The sequence below is a fragment of the Sorex araneus genome, chromosome X, assembly GCF_027595985.1.
Source record: "Sorex araneus isolate mSorAra2 chromosome X, mSorAra2.pri, whole genome shotgun sequence".
NCBI lineage: Eukaryota > Metazoa > Chordata > Mammalia > Eulipotyphla > Soricidae > Sorex > Sorex araneus.
The window spans coordinates 367,394,630-367,407,702 of record NC_073313.1 but is presented as its reverse complement, the minus strand read 5'-3'; the positions used below and the strand labels follow the sequence as shown (position 1 = coordinate 367,407,702).

Here is a 13,073-nt window from a genome sequence, read left to right as displayed (position 1 = left end):
CTAAGGGGGCCAGAGGTCTGAAGGCAGGGCAGGGGTTAAGGTCCTGACCTCCCCCGGCACCGCTCCTGTCAGCCCTCGCCTCTTCCTCGGACCCTCACATTAACCCTGAGCCAGGCCCAGGCGCTGAGACTCGCGGGAGCCGCCCGGGAGACCCTGAGCACCTCTCTTCTTGGAAAACCCCCAAGAAAAACGTTTAAGAAGCTCTGAACCAGAGACATAAGAAGGAAGGTAAGCGCATCCTTCATCACTCTGGCCGCTGCCTCATCACTGAGCAAGCCTGGATCAGCGAGGCCTCCAACTCAAGTTCTTTTTGAAATATATTGAAAAGGTCAAGAAATTGGAGGGGCCGCGTCCAGGGGCCAAGCACAGCGCATACCAACCGGGTTGCACCCCCAGGACCTCGCAGACTCCCGGCATCACCAGGTACCTCGAGGGTGGCCCGAGTCCCCAGCATCACCAGATCTGGGAGTGGTCCCCAGGCCCCGGGCACCACTCGAGAGCACCCCCCAAAGTAAGTTACAATTTCAGTAACATAAAATGAGATTACTCTAAAAAGTGGTCTATTTGTCAAATCTAAAATAAGTATTTGTGGAAAGCAAAACAGGGCCAAAGCGTTTAGAAAAGGTTTTGTGGCTGGGTGAAGGCCTGAGAAATAAAATGCAGGGTCCGAGAGACGCACGGCAGCTCAGTACCCCACACGGCGCCCGGAGCGCCACCGGGAGTGACCCCTGAGTGCACAGCTGGGAGTAACTTCTCAGTGTCACCAGAGTCCAAAAAATATATATATTTAAAAGGAAAGAAAGAAAAGACAATGTAGTGACGGTATTAACACGAGCAAGGAAACAGTATCCACGTAAGTACAAAGCAGTTCCTCAAAAGACACGTGCTTAGGCCGAGCCCAGCCACAGCAGGAGGCGCGCCCCGCACGGGCTCCTGGGTCCCTGAGCACAAGGCCAGGAGCAAGCCGGGCACCACTGGGTGTGGCCCAAACAAACAAGGTAGGGTCAGAGAGAGCCGAAGGTCAAAGTCTTGACTGAAGGTCAAAGTCCTGCCCAGCATGTGGCCACTGGCCGTACATGCGTGCGACACCCATGTGGCAAGGCACCGCCTGCCAAGACTCTGTCCTGAGCTCGGCCCATGTGGCTCAAAGAACCAAAGTCGCCCGACTGTCTCGGGCCGGTGAGACAGTGCAGGGAGTCACCTGCTCCGCCAGCAGCTGACCTGGCACCCCCGTATGCCCCTGTGCGCAGAGCCAGAAGCCTTGAGCACCGTCAGGTGGGTCACAAACCCTCGCCCCTCCCCACATCAAAAAAAAAAAAAAGGAAAGAATTCCCATTTCTCTATTCATTTTGCCCAAAACAGCCACCAGACCACTTATAATTATCTTAACACCAGCTGGGAATGTTTTGGGTGTTCGCTCCTCATTCGCCGGATCTGGGGGCCCCAGCTGGCAATGCTCTCGGAAGCCACACGGGTGTGTGGGTCAAAGCGGGGCCGGCGGCATGCAAGGCGGCGCCCTACCTGCCGTGCCCTCCCTCCGGCCCCACCGGGAGCATCTTGAGGCTAAACCCCACGAGAAGACCCCCTGGACGGAACCTGATCCTTAGGGACTGCTCCTTGGCCTGGGGAGCCCTCCGTGGGGAAGGGGGTGTAGCCGGCAGCGCGCGGACCCCCGAGCGCTGTCAGGGACCACCCAAGCTCAGTGCTCACATCGCGGAGGCTCAAAAATCCCAAAACTTAAAATCACTGAAGTCTGAGAGAAAGCACGAAACAGTCGACTCCCTGAAATTCTGGATTTTTCTCCAGACCCCGGCTCCGCCCTCCACTCTCTGCACGAAGACGCCCGTCCATGGCACATCAACACAAGCCTCGGGTCTCAGACCCCTCCCCACTCCTCACAGCCCACTCGACACTCCCCGGGCGCCGTTTCTGCACGCACAGAAGCAGGACAGACGCGCGCCCTGGGAAGGCCTCAAGGACTCGAGCTCTCCCCGGTGAGGACCGCGCCAAGAGGGGCAAAAACCAGGCAAGGGTGTGTCAAACAGCAACATCCTCCACTTCTCTGGGGCAGGGGCGTGGGGGAGGTGGGGGTCTGACTCCTGGCAGGACGCAGGGGCCAAACGAGGGTCAGCGGCAGCCAAGGCAACTCCCCTACCCCACACCCTCCCTCTGGTCTCCACAAAATCAAAGAGCCCGCTCATGTTCCTGGGCACATCCAATCAGCTCGGCCCTCTGGGGTCCCCGGGAGGTGGGACCCCTACGGCCAGCTGCACATTCAATCCCTGGGCACACAATTTTAGTACCAGTATGTCTGGGCTCTGCTCCGGAACGCTGCCGCCAGGAGGCGGGGCCAAGCAGAGACCCCCTCAGAAGCTCTCCTGACGGCATCCCGGGCCCAAGGCTGAGCACCCGGCCCCGAGCCATCTTCCCAGCCTGCCTCTTTCTCTCCTTCATACACGGAGTACAGAATCCAATCAAGATCTAAAGTCCCGATGCCCAGGATACACCTCAGAGCGGACGCCTTCATCCGCCCCCACTCGAAGATCCCTATCACCTCCTGTGCTCACACCTATACCCTCTAAAACACACTTCCGGGGCCCGAGAGACGGCACAGGTGAGACTGCACCTCACCTGCCATCCCTGGAACAGAGCCGGCACTTGCGAGTGTGGCCCCCAAACACGACAAAATAAACCAAACTGCATTTCTGCCTTAACATACTAAAGCTAGTATCACAATTCCTTCTTCCAAGGAGCCCCGCTTGCCACAGTTTTTACACAGGCCAACTTTTTCTTTCCCGTGGGGTGCAGGGAGTGGGGCCACACCTGGGGCAGGGCAGAGGGGAGCAGAGCGCCCGGGCCTACTTCCGGCACCACCATGCGGTTCCCTATTTGGTGCTCTGCCTACTTCAGGAGTTTACCTGAAATTTTTGGTATCGAATAACTTGAACAATGTCATGCCCAAAATCAGTTTAATAGTTCTGTGTTTGTTTGAAGGGTGTGGGACCCACACCCACTGATACTCGGGGTTTTCCTGCCTCTGCACTCAGGAATTCCTCCTAGTGGTGCTCAGGAGTCCACATGGAATCGGGGGACGGAACCCAGGTCGGCTGCGTGCAAGGCAGCGCCCTCCGCTGCACTATCGCTCCAGCTCAAGGTCAGTTTTTTGTTTGTTTGTTTTTGCTTTTTGGGTCACACCCAGCGATGCTCAGGGGTGACTCCTGGCTCTGCACTCAGGAACTACTCCTGGCGGTGCTTGGGGACCATCTGGGATGCCGGGGATGGAATTCGGGGACTGAACTCGGGTCGGCCGTGTGCAAGGCAAACGCGTTGTACTATCTCTCCGGCCCCTGGGCGTGGCCCAGTTCCCGGGAGGGTCCAGCTGGCTGGCACACGGGGCGACAGCAGCAAGGGGATGGGCTGGGGGAGGCAGCCATGCTCCAGAAGCCCACACAGCCGCACAAGGGGCCCTTCTCACCCCCAGCCGCACAGAGAGCGAGTCTGTCCCGGGTGCAGGCGGACCAGAGGAGCACTGGGTAAAGGGCCCCCACGCATGCCAGGGAAACACTCTGTCAGCTGCACCCTGCCACGGCCGAGCACTCAGGAGACGAGCACTAAGGAGGCTCAGGGAGGGAGGAAGCACCCAGGGACTCTCTGGCACTGCTCAAGTGTGGATGGTGCAGCGGGGGGGGAGGGGGACGGGCAGCCCGGGGGGCCAGCGCGGTGTCCTAGGCTCTCAGCAGGTCACACACGGGCACACCCAGGGCTCTGTTCCAGGCAGGTGGCCCGGGCGTGCGGGCGCAGTCACAGACGCGGAAGAGCCCCTGCCCGGAGAAAACTAGTCTTCACCAAGACAGGCCGGTCTGGAACCCGGGGCCACGGCCGTGCCCCGAACAGAGAAAGGAAAGAAAGCGCAGCCTGAAGCCCGAGATGAGCCGCTCCGGCCTGGCAGCTCTAGGCTCCCCAGCGAGAGTACCACGCGCGGTGCGCCAGCACTCAGGGGCAGAAACCCTGGGCAGCAGAGGAACTGAAGTCCAGAGGATCATGATCCGAACTTTAAAAACTGCGATTAGCAAAAGTTCGAGCTGATTCTAGAAAACCAGCACGTTTCTGGGCCCGCGCAACAGTCCAGCGGGGAGGGCTTTTGCCGTGCACACAGCCGACCTCGGTTCGATCCTCGGCACCCCACACGGTCCCCAAGCTCCGCCAGAAGTGGTTCCCGAGGGCAGAGCCAGGAGTAAGCCCTGAGCATCCCTGGGTGTGACCCAAAACCAAAAATAAACAAAGAAACCCGCAAGTTTCTGAATCAGCTACGCCGTCACCAAAGCATACAGCCACAAAGGACTGCCCACATCGCTCTGAGTTCTCAGGAAGAACTCAGATGCACCCACAAGATTAATTTCACACAGGCTTTCAATTCCCAACTATGTAATGGGTTTCTTTTCCTTTTGTGGGGCGGGGTGGGGGAACGGTTGGGACATACCTGGCTGTGGCCAGGGGTGTGTCTCCTGGCAGCACCCACCGTGCAATGCCAGGACTCCAGCCCCGTTGGCGGCGGGCACCTTAGTCACCTCTCTAGCCCCATGCAGTGCTCCTCTAACAGATGAACAACTGAGACCGGGAGCACGGCGGCACCGAGAGCAGTCCTGAAGTAATCATTTACAATGTTCTCAACTGGGACCTACAGAAAGATTTTGCCAAGTTAATGTACGCCCAACTCAGAAGTTTTAAGGAAAGCATCTGCCATGGGGTGGGAGAGAGTATGGAGAGACCTGCCCTGCCCGCAGCCAGCCTGGCTTCACCCCTCCTCCCCACAGGATCCCGTGGGTCCTGCCACGAGTGACCCTGAGCACAGAGACAGGAGCAAACCCGAGCAGTCAGGTAGCCCAAAATGGCCAAAAAAAAAAAAAAAGAAAAAGAAAAAAAGGGGGTGGGGAGATAATTTGTATATAAGTTTGGACAATATGTAAACTAAAATTCTAAATTCAAAACAATAATAAACAAAGCTCTCCACTCTATGTCCTCAAAAAAGTTTACAATAATAAATAATATAAAACAGACTTCACTAGGGGAGTGTAGATGTGCTGTTTCAGGCAGGAAGAGAAAAAATACCCCCATGAGACACTACTAAACAAACCAATGATACCCCACCCTCTCTATCAAAGCATCCACTAGACAGAGGTAGCAGGATGAAGAAAGGTGGTGAAAGTCAAAAAGTCTCCTAAACTGAATTTGGACGGGGAGTTCAGAAAGCTTAACAATCAAAAAGGTGGACCGAGGGGCCAGAGAGACAGTCCACGGGTCAAGGCATACGCAGCCAGCCAGAAGCCCACCCAACTGCTTATGGTTCCCTGAGCACTGCCAGGAGTGATCCCAGAGCACAGCGCCAGGAGTCAGCCCTGAGCGCAGCTGGCTTTGGTAAAGAAAGAAGCAAGCTGAGGTTTAACTGAAAAAGGAAAGAGTTTACAGAGATTTACAAGTAAATAATAGAAACTTGGGGGGGGTGGGCGGACACAAATGCATTACCAGTAAACATTCCTAAGCACATACATGGATTAACACACTTAGCATCACACGGAGTACGTGGAATAGAAATATTAATTTAGCCAGGGTTACAGAGCTAAATTCAAAGAGAAAACAAAAAAGCTTAAAGGCCCGCAAACTGGGTTCTGACCAAGTCACCTGTTTCCAAACCCAGGCTCCTTCCCAACTGAACAGCATTACAGGAACAAGCGATACCTACAGGAAGGAATAAAGCACCGCCAGGTGTGGACCGAAAACAGAAAGTTCAAAACAAGAAGAGGATCAAGAGTGTGGCCCAGCGCTGTGTCCAGCTATTCTGGCCTTGAGCACTCAGAGTCGGCGGCCAAGCAGGCAGGCTGCTTGCCCCGCCTGGGGCCAGCCGGGGTAGACCCCTGGCACCCCGGGTGGTTCCCGGAACCCCACAGGAGTGAGATCTGAGCACAGAGCGGAGAGTAAGGCCTGGGCACCACTGGCTGTGGCCAAAACAAAAACTAAGAAAAGATGCTCGGTGACCTGTCACTAAGGAATTGCAAATTAAAATGAGGTCACCACATGTGCCGGCATGACCCAAAGCCAGACGCTCACGCCACCTCGCGCTTCCCGGGATGCTCTGGCTCCCGCGCCCAGGAGAGCCAACAGGCGCTCTGAGCCCCCCAGCAGCGGTGCTGCTTGATACTTCCCCACAAGGATCGAAAACACGCTCAATGCTCGCACAGAGGCACGCGGGTATTTACAGCAGAGCCAGGAGTAACCCCTGTGCATCGCTGGGTGTGACCCCAAAAAAAGAAAAAAGAAAAACGAAATTAAGAAAGAAAAAAAAATGTCGGGGCACAGAGTGGGTGGGGAGTTGGCCCTGCACGAGGCAGCCCCAGGTTCGATCCCCTGCATCCCATATGGTCCACCCATGCTCCACCAGGCGTGACTCCTGAGTGCAGAGCCAGGAGAAACCCCTGAGCATCCTCAAGGGTGACCCCAAAAAGGGAAAAATAAAAAGACTACACACTTTGCAGTTCCAACTCTGACATTCTAGAAAAGGTTAACACTATGGAGAGACTGTCAGAAAGTAAAAAGGAGGGGAAAATAAAATCAGTAGGTGGGGAGGGGAAGGACACAGTGAAGGGCAGAGCGCGGGATGCTGAGGACAGTGGAACGACTGTAGCATCTTTCCTGCAACTCTCCCAGCGGGCAGAGGGACAGGAGGGGGACTCCCACTGCAAGTAAACAATGGACTCTGGGCGGTAACAATGTGTCGCCACCGCTTCAATGTAACAAATACTTCCTGGCCTGAGCTGCTGACCAGAGGGTGAGGGACAAGGAGTAGACAGGAACTCCGCTCCTTTTTGTTCAACTTTGCTTGAAGCCTAAAGTTACACTAAAAGAGGTCTGGGGGGGGGGGGTGGATTTACTCGGCAATTAGTAAGCTAGTCATTCATTTAACATAGTCACCGTATCACATGACGAATCAAAAGTATGTCTTGTACAAGATACTCTGGGGAGGTTATGAACGAGGAGGCAAGCGTCTTCCCACCAAGTTTCTCCAAGTTCAAAAGGCTTCGTATTCCTAAAAAGCTAATGAGAACTGAATTTAAACAGCTCGAGAGAAAACCGCGCACGAGGGCCAGGAAGTGCACCAGAGAAGAGTCAGCCTGGTGCGACCCCGCGTCACACACAGTCCCCGAGCAGCCCCCGGAGGGAGCCCCAAGCTCAGGAGAGTCAGGAGAAAGTCCCAAGAAAGACAGAGAAGTCGGCATGCCGGAAGCCGGCGGGTCCTCCAGCAGACCCGGACAGCGCGGTACGTGCCCCTGGCTCGGAGAATCACGCCGGGCTAAAAGGATCCAGAAGTCACGACCCACTCTCGGTCAGGGTAAGATTGATCGAGCTGCAGGGAGGAAACTGCCTTCTAAGAAAGAATGAGACTGCGGCGGTGAGGAAGGGAAACTCCAAGAGCCAGTGAAGATTAGCGAGAAAGGTAGCGGGCGGCTCCTGAACACCAATCATAGGTCAAAGTTCTCAACACGAGAGGGTTGGCTGACCTGGCACCAAGAAAAGTGCATCTGCTGGACTCCAGGGAAGTGTCCCTATAAACACTCCAAGCCCACGACTCTGAAGAGAGACGCTGTGTCTTTTGAACAGGGTAGACACTCCCCAGGGGAGACCAAAGATGGCCAGCGGGCACATAACGGAGTGGGCATGGCCGGCCAGTGCTGACCGGGCTGCGGCTGGGAAAGGGAACCCTCGGCCACTGCTGGTGGCAGGGCCCGGCTCAACCTCCACGGAGAGCAAGGCAGACCCCTGAGGAAACAGGAAGACACGATCACCCAGGGCCCCGCTTCCTGGCGTCTGCACCCAAACGTAAGAGCATTCACTCCGAAGGACCCCCGAGCACCTACGGGGCCAGCCAAGTGGCCGGGCTGCGGGACGCGTACACGGTGGAATACACTGCAGCCCGAAGAAAGAACAAAACCACGCGATCTTGCTCCCACGCGGCTGAAGCTAGAGAATACACTGAGGGGGACAGAGAGCGCGCGATGGCCTCGGAAGAGGCACAGCACGGGAGCACAAAGGGCCAGACACCGCTGCCCCACAGCACTGTGGCTGGGTTCTGGTTGCTCTGGGGGTGTCAGGAAGGGGCTTCAGGGCCTGGGGGCAGGCAGGCACCGTGATGGTGAGGGGGCTGTGTTGGAATGATACGAACATGAAACCAGAATCAACAGTACAGCGGTCACAGCATCTCAATCAACAGAGATAATCAACTGAAAAATAAAAATCTGGGGCTGGAGCGATAGTACCGCGGGTAGGGCGTCCGACCTGTGTTCGATTCCCAGCATCCCATATGGTCCCTCGAGCACTTCCATGAATAATTCCTGCGTGCAGAGCCAGGAGGAACCCCTGTGCACCCCCGGGTGTGACCCAAAAAGCCAAAACAAAAACAAACAACTGACTGTGAACCAGGCCTGGGGCTGGGGCAGAGGCGGACAGAAGGGTGCCCGCTGGCCGGGCGCTCCAGGCCTCCCTCTCTCCCTGCTTCTCGGCTCTTCAACTGACCAGCATACGAAAGTTAGCTGTGTGTATGTGGGGCTCATTCATATTTGTTTTCTCTGCTACTCATTAACAAGATGTGGGAAAAAAACACTCGCCACTTGGCCCTGCAGCTAAACACACACTCTCTCTCTCTCTCTCTCTCTCCCCCTACCCCCACAGCCCCCCATCCCGGCCCAGACCCCTCTTCACTACCCCCTGACCCCAGGCTCCCGCCAGACTGCTCGACCACCCAGAACACTCTGCCCGCCCGACCCCCCCTCCTCTCCGGGCAGAGACGCCCTCCTCTTCCTCCAGGGAGAGAAGAAAACAGCTCATGGCCACTGAACCTGAAGAGAAGCAGGACCGGATCATTGCTGGCGTCTCCCCCCCCCCCCATTCTGTTTATGGGGCTATATTCCTCTACTGATCACTGAAGGCAAACCTGTTACAAGCCAACACTCTCTAAGCAAAAGCAGGAAACTGCTTCCCCAATCACCTGAGCAGTTGATATGCAAAGGCCACTACACAGCCATTGTTAATTACCACTACTAAGCTGTACTTCTCCTAAGAATGCTTCAGAATTGACCCATTACTTTCAAGTATTTCTCTGTTACTGTTTTTGCCTGCAACAAACCCTTCTACATATTTTCATCACCTAGTCAAGCCTCCTACACACGTAATCTGCAATCATATCCAATACTACTCTAGGGGCTGGAGCAGGTAAGGCCTTTGCCTTTGCCTTGCACGTGGCAGACCCAGGTTCAATCCCCAGCACCCCACATGGTCCCCGACCACTGCCCGGAGTAACTCCTGAGTGCAGGTCCAGGAATATCCCCTGAGCATCGCTGGGTGTGACCCAAAAAGCAAAAAATAAATAAGTAAATACTATTCCAAGAGATGCCCAACATATCCCAGCTACACTATCCCGAAATCCATGCCATGTCTCACGCACCGACCTTTACACTTGTGTGCCTAAAACTCTCACCCAACACTTTAGTAATGTGTTTTCTTCACTTCCACAGACACAAAGCCCAGCAGAGGGAGGCCCCAACTGCCCCAACCAACGTTCTCCTCAAATGGACCCTCTAAACACAGGAACACCCTAGAAGGGGCTGGTGAGACAGTAGAGCAGGCCGGGCACTCGCCTTGCCGTACGGAGGGACGCAGCAGGAAGGACCCCTGAGCCCGGAACGGGAGCAAGGCCTAGGCACCAAAAGACCAACCAGCCAATAAAACTCGCCTTTGTGCTGCAAACACTGGACTGCCACTGTAGACACGCCACTCCAGGACGGGAAAGCACGCCAGGGCCCGTGTGCTTGCCACGAAGGAGGCACAGACTCAGTCCCAGGCAGCCCCGTGTTCCCAGAGCACCTCTGGGTGTGACATGGAAAAAGGAAACATGGCAACCCCAAGACTTATGCTACACCACTTAGTCAAAGCTCAGACAGACTCAAGACACTGAACAGACTAATATGAAACCAAACCAACGCTGCGTCTGCGGGGGAGGGGGCGCTGGGAGGGAGGAGCCTGGACCACCCTAGGGAGGTCCCCACTCTCCAAGGAAGGTCGGAGTCCTCAACGGAGTCCGGAGACATGACTGGTCACCGTTAATTATCCCCCACCCGCTTTGTGCCTAGAGTATCTTAAGCACCCCTGAAAAGATTTGCAAGGGGGCCGGTGCTCACCTTGCCGGCGGCGGATCCCATTCAGTCCCGGGCACCACGTACGGTCACCCAGCACCCAGGAGGCCGAGAGGGAGCGGGAAGGGAAGACAGGCAGGCAGGCAGAGAGAAAGAGAGCGCAAAAAATAAAGACCAAGAGAGTAGGTGGCTGGAGCGATAGCACAGCAGGGAGGGCGTTTGCCTTGCATGCGGCCGACCCGGGTTCTAATCCCAGCATCCCATAGGGTGTCCTGAGCGCCGCCAGGGGTGATTCCTGAGTGCAGAGCCAGGAGTGACCCCTGTGCTTCGCCGGGTGTGACCCAAAAAAGAAAAAAAAAAAAGAAAGACCAAGAGAGTAGACCCCCGCAGTGAGCCAAGAGTGGCCGCGAGCACCATGGGTGAGGCCCCAAAAGCAAGAATTAAGATAGTTAAGTTCTGAAAGGAAAGCAGAGATTTCCAATCACTAACTGGGGCCCCTCCTCCTACACACGTACGTGCAGTGAAGTCCAACCTGCAGGAACTGCTCACTGCTCCATCTGGGGCACCCCTGGCTCGACGGGCGCCCAGAAAAAAATCAATTACATACAGACAACTCAGAAGTCGGGACACACACGAGACATCTATTCCAGCCCCCTGGTCTCAACTTCTGCACAACGCACTTTTCACAATTCTCGCAGCAACCATGTAACAAATGCACATAAGTGTTATGTGGCTGATATGACATATGTCCGATACATACCTGTCCTTCCTTACTTCATCTTTGTAGCCCTAAATTGGCCTGAGCTTGACTCACACAGTTAAAGGAAAAGAAGGGCTTTTCCTCATCCGCCCAGTTAACATTCAAGTCAACTGGCAACAACACACACCTATTTCCACTTGGCCAGGCGAGGTGGGCGGGAGGTATCCTATGCATGTGCGCTTGTGTGTGTAGCTAGAGTTCCTGTGCATGTAGCTAGTGTGTGCCTGTGCGTGTGTGTAGCTAGTGTGTGCCTGTGCGCGTGTGTAGCTGGTGTCTGCTGTGCACGTGTGTAGCTGGTATGTGCCTGTGTGTGTGTAGTGTCTGCCTGTGCATGTGTGTAGCTAGTGTGTGCCTGCATGTGTAGCTACTGTGTGCCTATGCGTGTGTGTAGCTAATGCGTGCCTGTGCATGTGTGCAGCTGGTGCGTGCCTGTGCATGTACACAGTTGGTGTGTCTGTGCGTGTGTCGCTGGTGTGCCCGTGCATGTGTGTGCCTGTGCACGTGTGAAGTGTGTACCCGTGCGTGTATACAGCCGGTGTGTGCCTGTGCGCCTGTGTGGCTGGCGCGTGTAGCGGGTGTGTGCCCGTGCACGTGTGTGCGTACGCGCGTGTGGCATCTGCGTGTGCCCGGGAGCCAAGCCCGCTCCTCTTCCCACCCCAACTTACAGCAGCTGGACGGGCCGCCCCCTCCCCAGCGGCCCGCGAACGGAGTGTCACCGCGGGGCGGGCGCGGGTCCCGGCCCTGGCACCCGGCGGCTCGGGTTTCTGCCCCGACCCCCGGCCGGCCGGGCCGACCCCGCGGCCGAGCGCCAGTTCCCCGCCCCCCCGAGTCCCCGGCCCCGAGTTCCCCCGGCGGGGGGCGGCGGGGGCAGGGCCCTCCCGGCCGGCCGGGGTCCTCCCCGCCCCCACCGGCACCTGCGGGGCCCGCCCGAGGCCCGGCCCGGCGGCCCCTCCCCGGCGCCGCTTCCGGGCGGCCGGCCGGGCCCGCACCCTCACCGCCGAGCGCCGAGGCCTGCAGCGTGGCCCCCGACGTGCCGTCGATGACTTTGATGGTCCCGCGGCTGGTGACGGCCAGGATGGCGTTGAGCGCCGGGTGGTAGGACAGGCTGTGCAGCCCGTCGGCGTCGCAGCGCATGCAGCCGTCCCGCAGCACCAGCCACTCGGCGCCCGCGGCCGCGCAGCCCGGGCCCGCGCCCGCCGCCATCTTCCGGCCTGCGCTCCGCACAATCGCACTGGGAAGCGGCGCCCTGACAGTCCCGGGAGGTGCCGCGCCGCCGCCAGTCACCATCCGGGGCCAGGGGGCAAGCGGAGCGCGTTAGCCGGAAGTGAAGTCAGGCGCCGGCGCGCACGCGGACGTCGGCCGCGCGCCCCGGGGGCGGGGCCGGGCCGGGGCGGGGCCGCGGCGCGGGGGGCGTGGCATCGGGGCCAGGGCGGGGCCACGGTGCGGGGGGCGGGGCTCGGCGCCGAGGGCGGGGCCCGGCGGGCGCGCGCATGCGCCCAGACCCTCGCGCCCGCCACGCGCCTCAGCGCCTCGCCCAGCTGGCCGGCTCGGCGTCTGCAGCGTCCGAGTTTCTGTTTCCCGGCCCGGAGCGGGGGAAGGGCTCAGGCCCCGGGTACTTCCGCTGGGCGGGCTCGGGCGACCTGGGCGACACGCCCTGAGGGCCTCGGCCGCGGGGCCCCGCTGCGCCCGCAGCCTTTGCACGGTGACCGGAAGGGGACCCGGGGCCGCGAATCCCACCCAAGTGCCAGCTAGCAGGGGACACTCGAGCTCTGTCCCCACCCCCATTCGGTGGGTTCTGAAGGGCGGGGCGAAACCGCGGGGCCTCCGAAAGCTGCAGGCCTGACCCGGCGTTTCTGGGACCCCAGACCATGCCCCCGCTCGTGCTGAAGGCGTCCCCTCCTGACCGGGCCCCCTGGCCACCCGGGCCACGCACGGTTCCGCCCAAAGGTCCGCCAGGGGTCTGTGAACACCTCTGTGTGCGTTGCCACGTGTCGAGTCGTGCACCCAAATCAGAACAGCAAACGGGTCGGGCTGGAGTCCCCGCACTGCACCAGCCCCACCCCCGCCCCCAGGCTCCCCCCTCCCCGTGTGCCCCCAAAAGAAAACATGTAGCAAACCATGTTGGGTTTGTT

At 58.1% G+C, this 13,073-nt stretch overlaps 1 protein-coding gene across 9 annotated transcripts in view; it reads right to left on the bottom strand.

Moving 5' to 3' along the window:
* Nucleotides 1-12,245, bottom strand: part of BIRC6 (baculoviral IAP repeat containing 6) — a 151,982-nt gene extending 139,737 nt beyond the window's left edge. For all 9 annotated transcript variants that reach the window (XM_055123521.1, XM_055123529.1, XM_055123523.1 and 6 more), the window contains exon 1: nt 11,937-12,245. In XM_055123521.1, the coding sequence (XP_054979496.1) occupies nt 11,937-12,228 (292 nt within the window). In that variant the 5' untranslated portion in view covers nt 12,229-12,245. The remainder of the gene's footprint in view (nt 1-11,936) is intronic.
* Nucleotides 12,246-13,073: the final 828 nt, after the last annotated feature.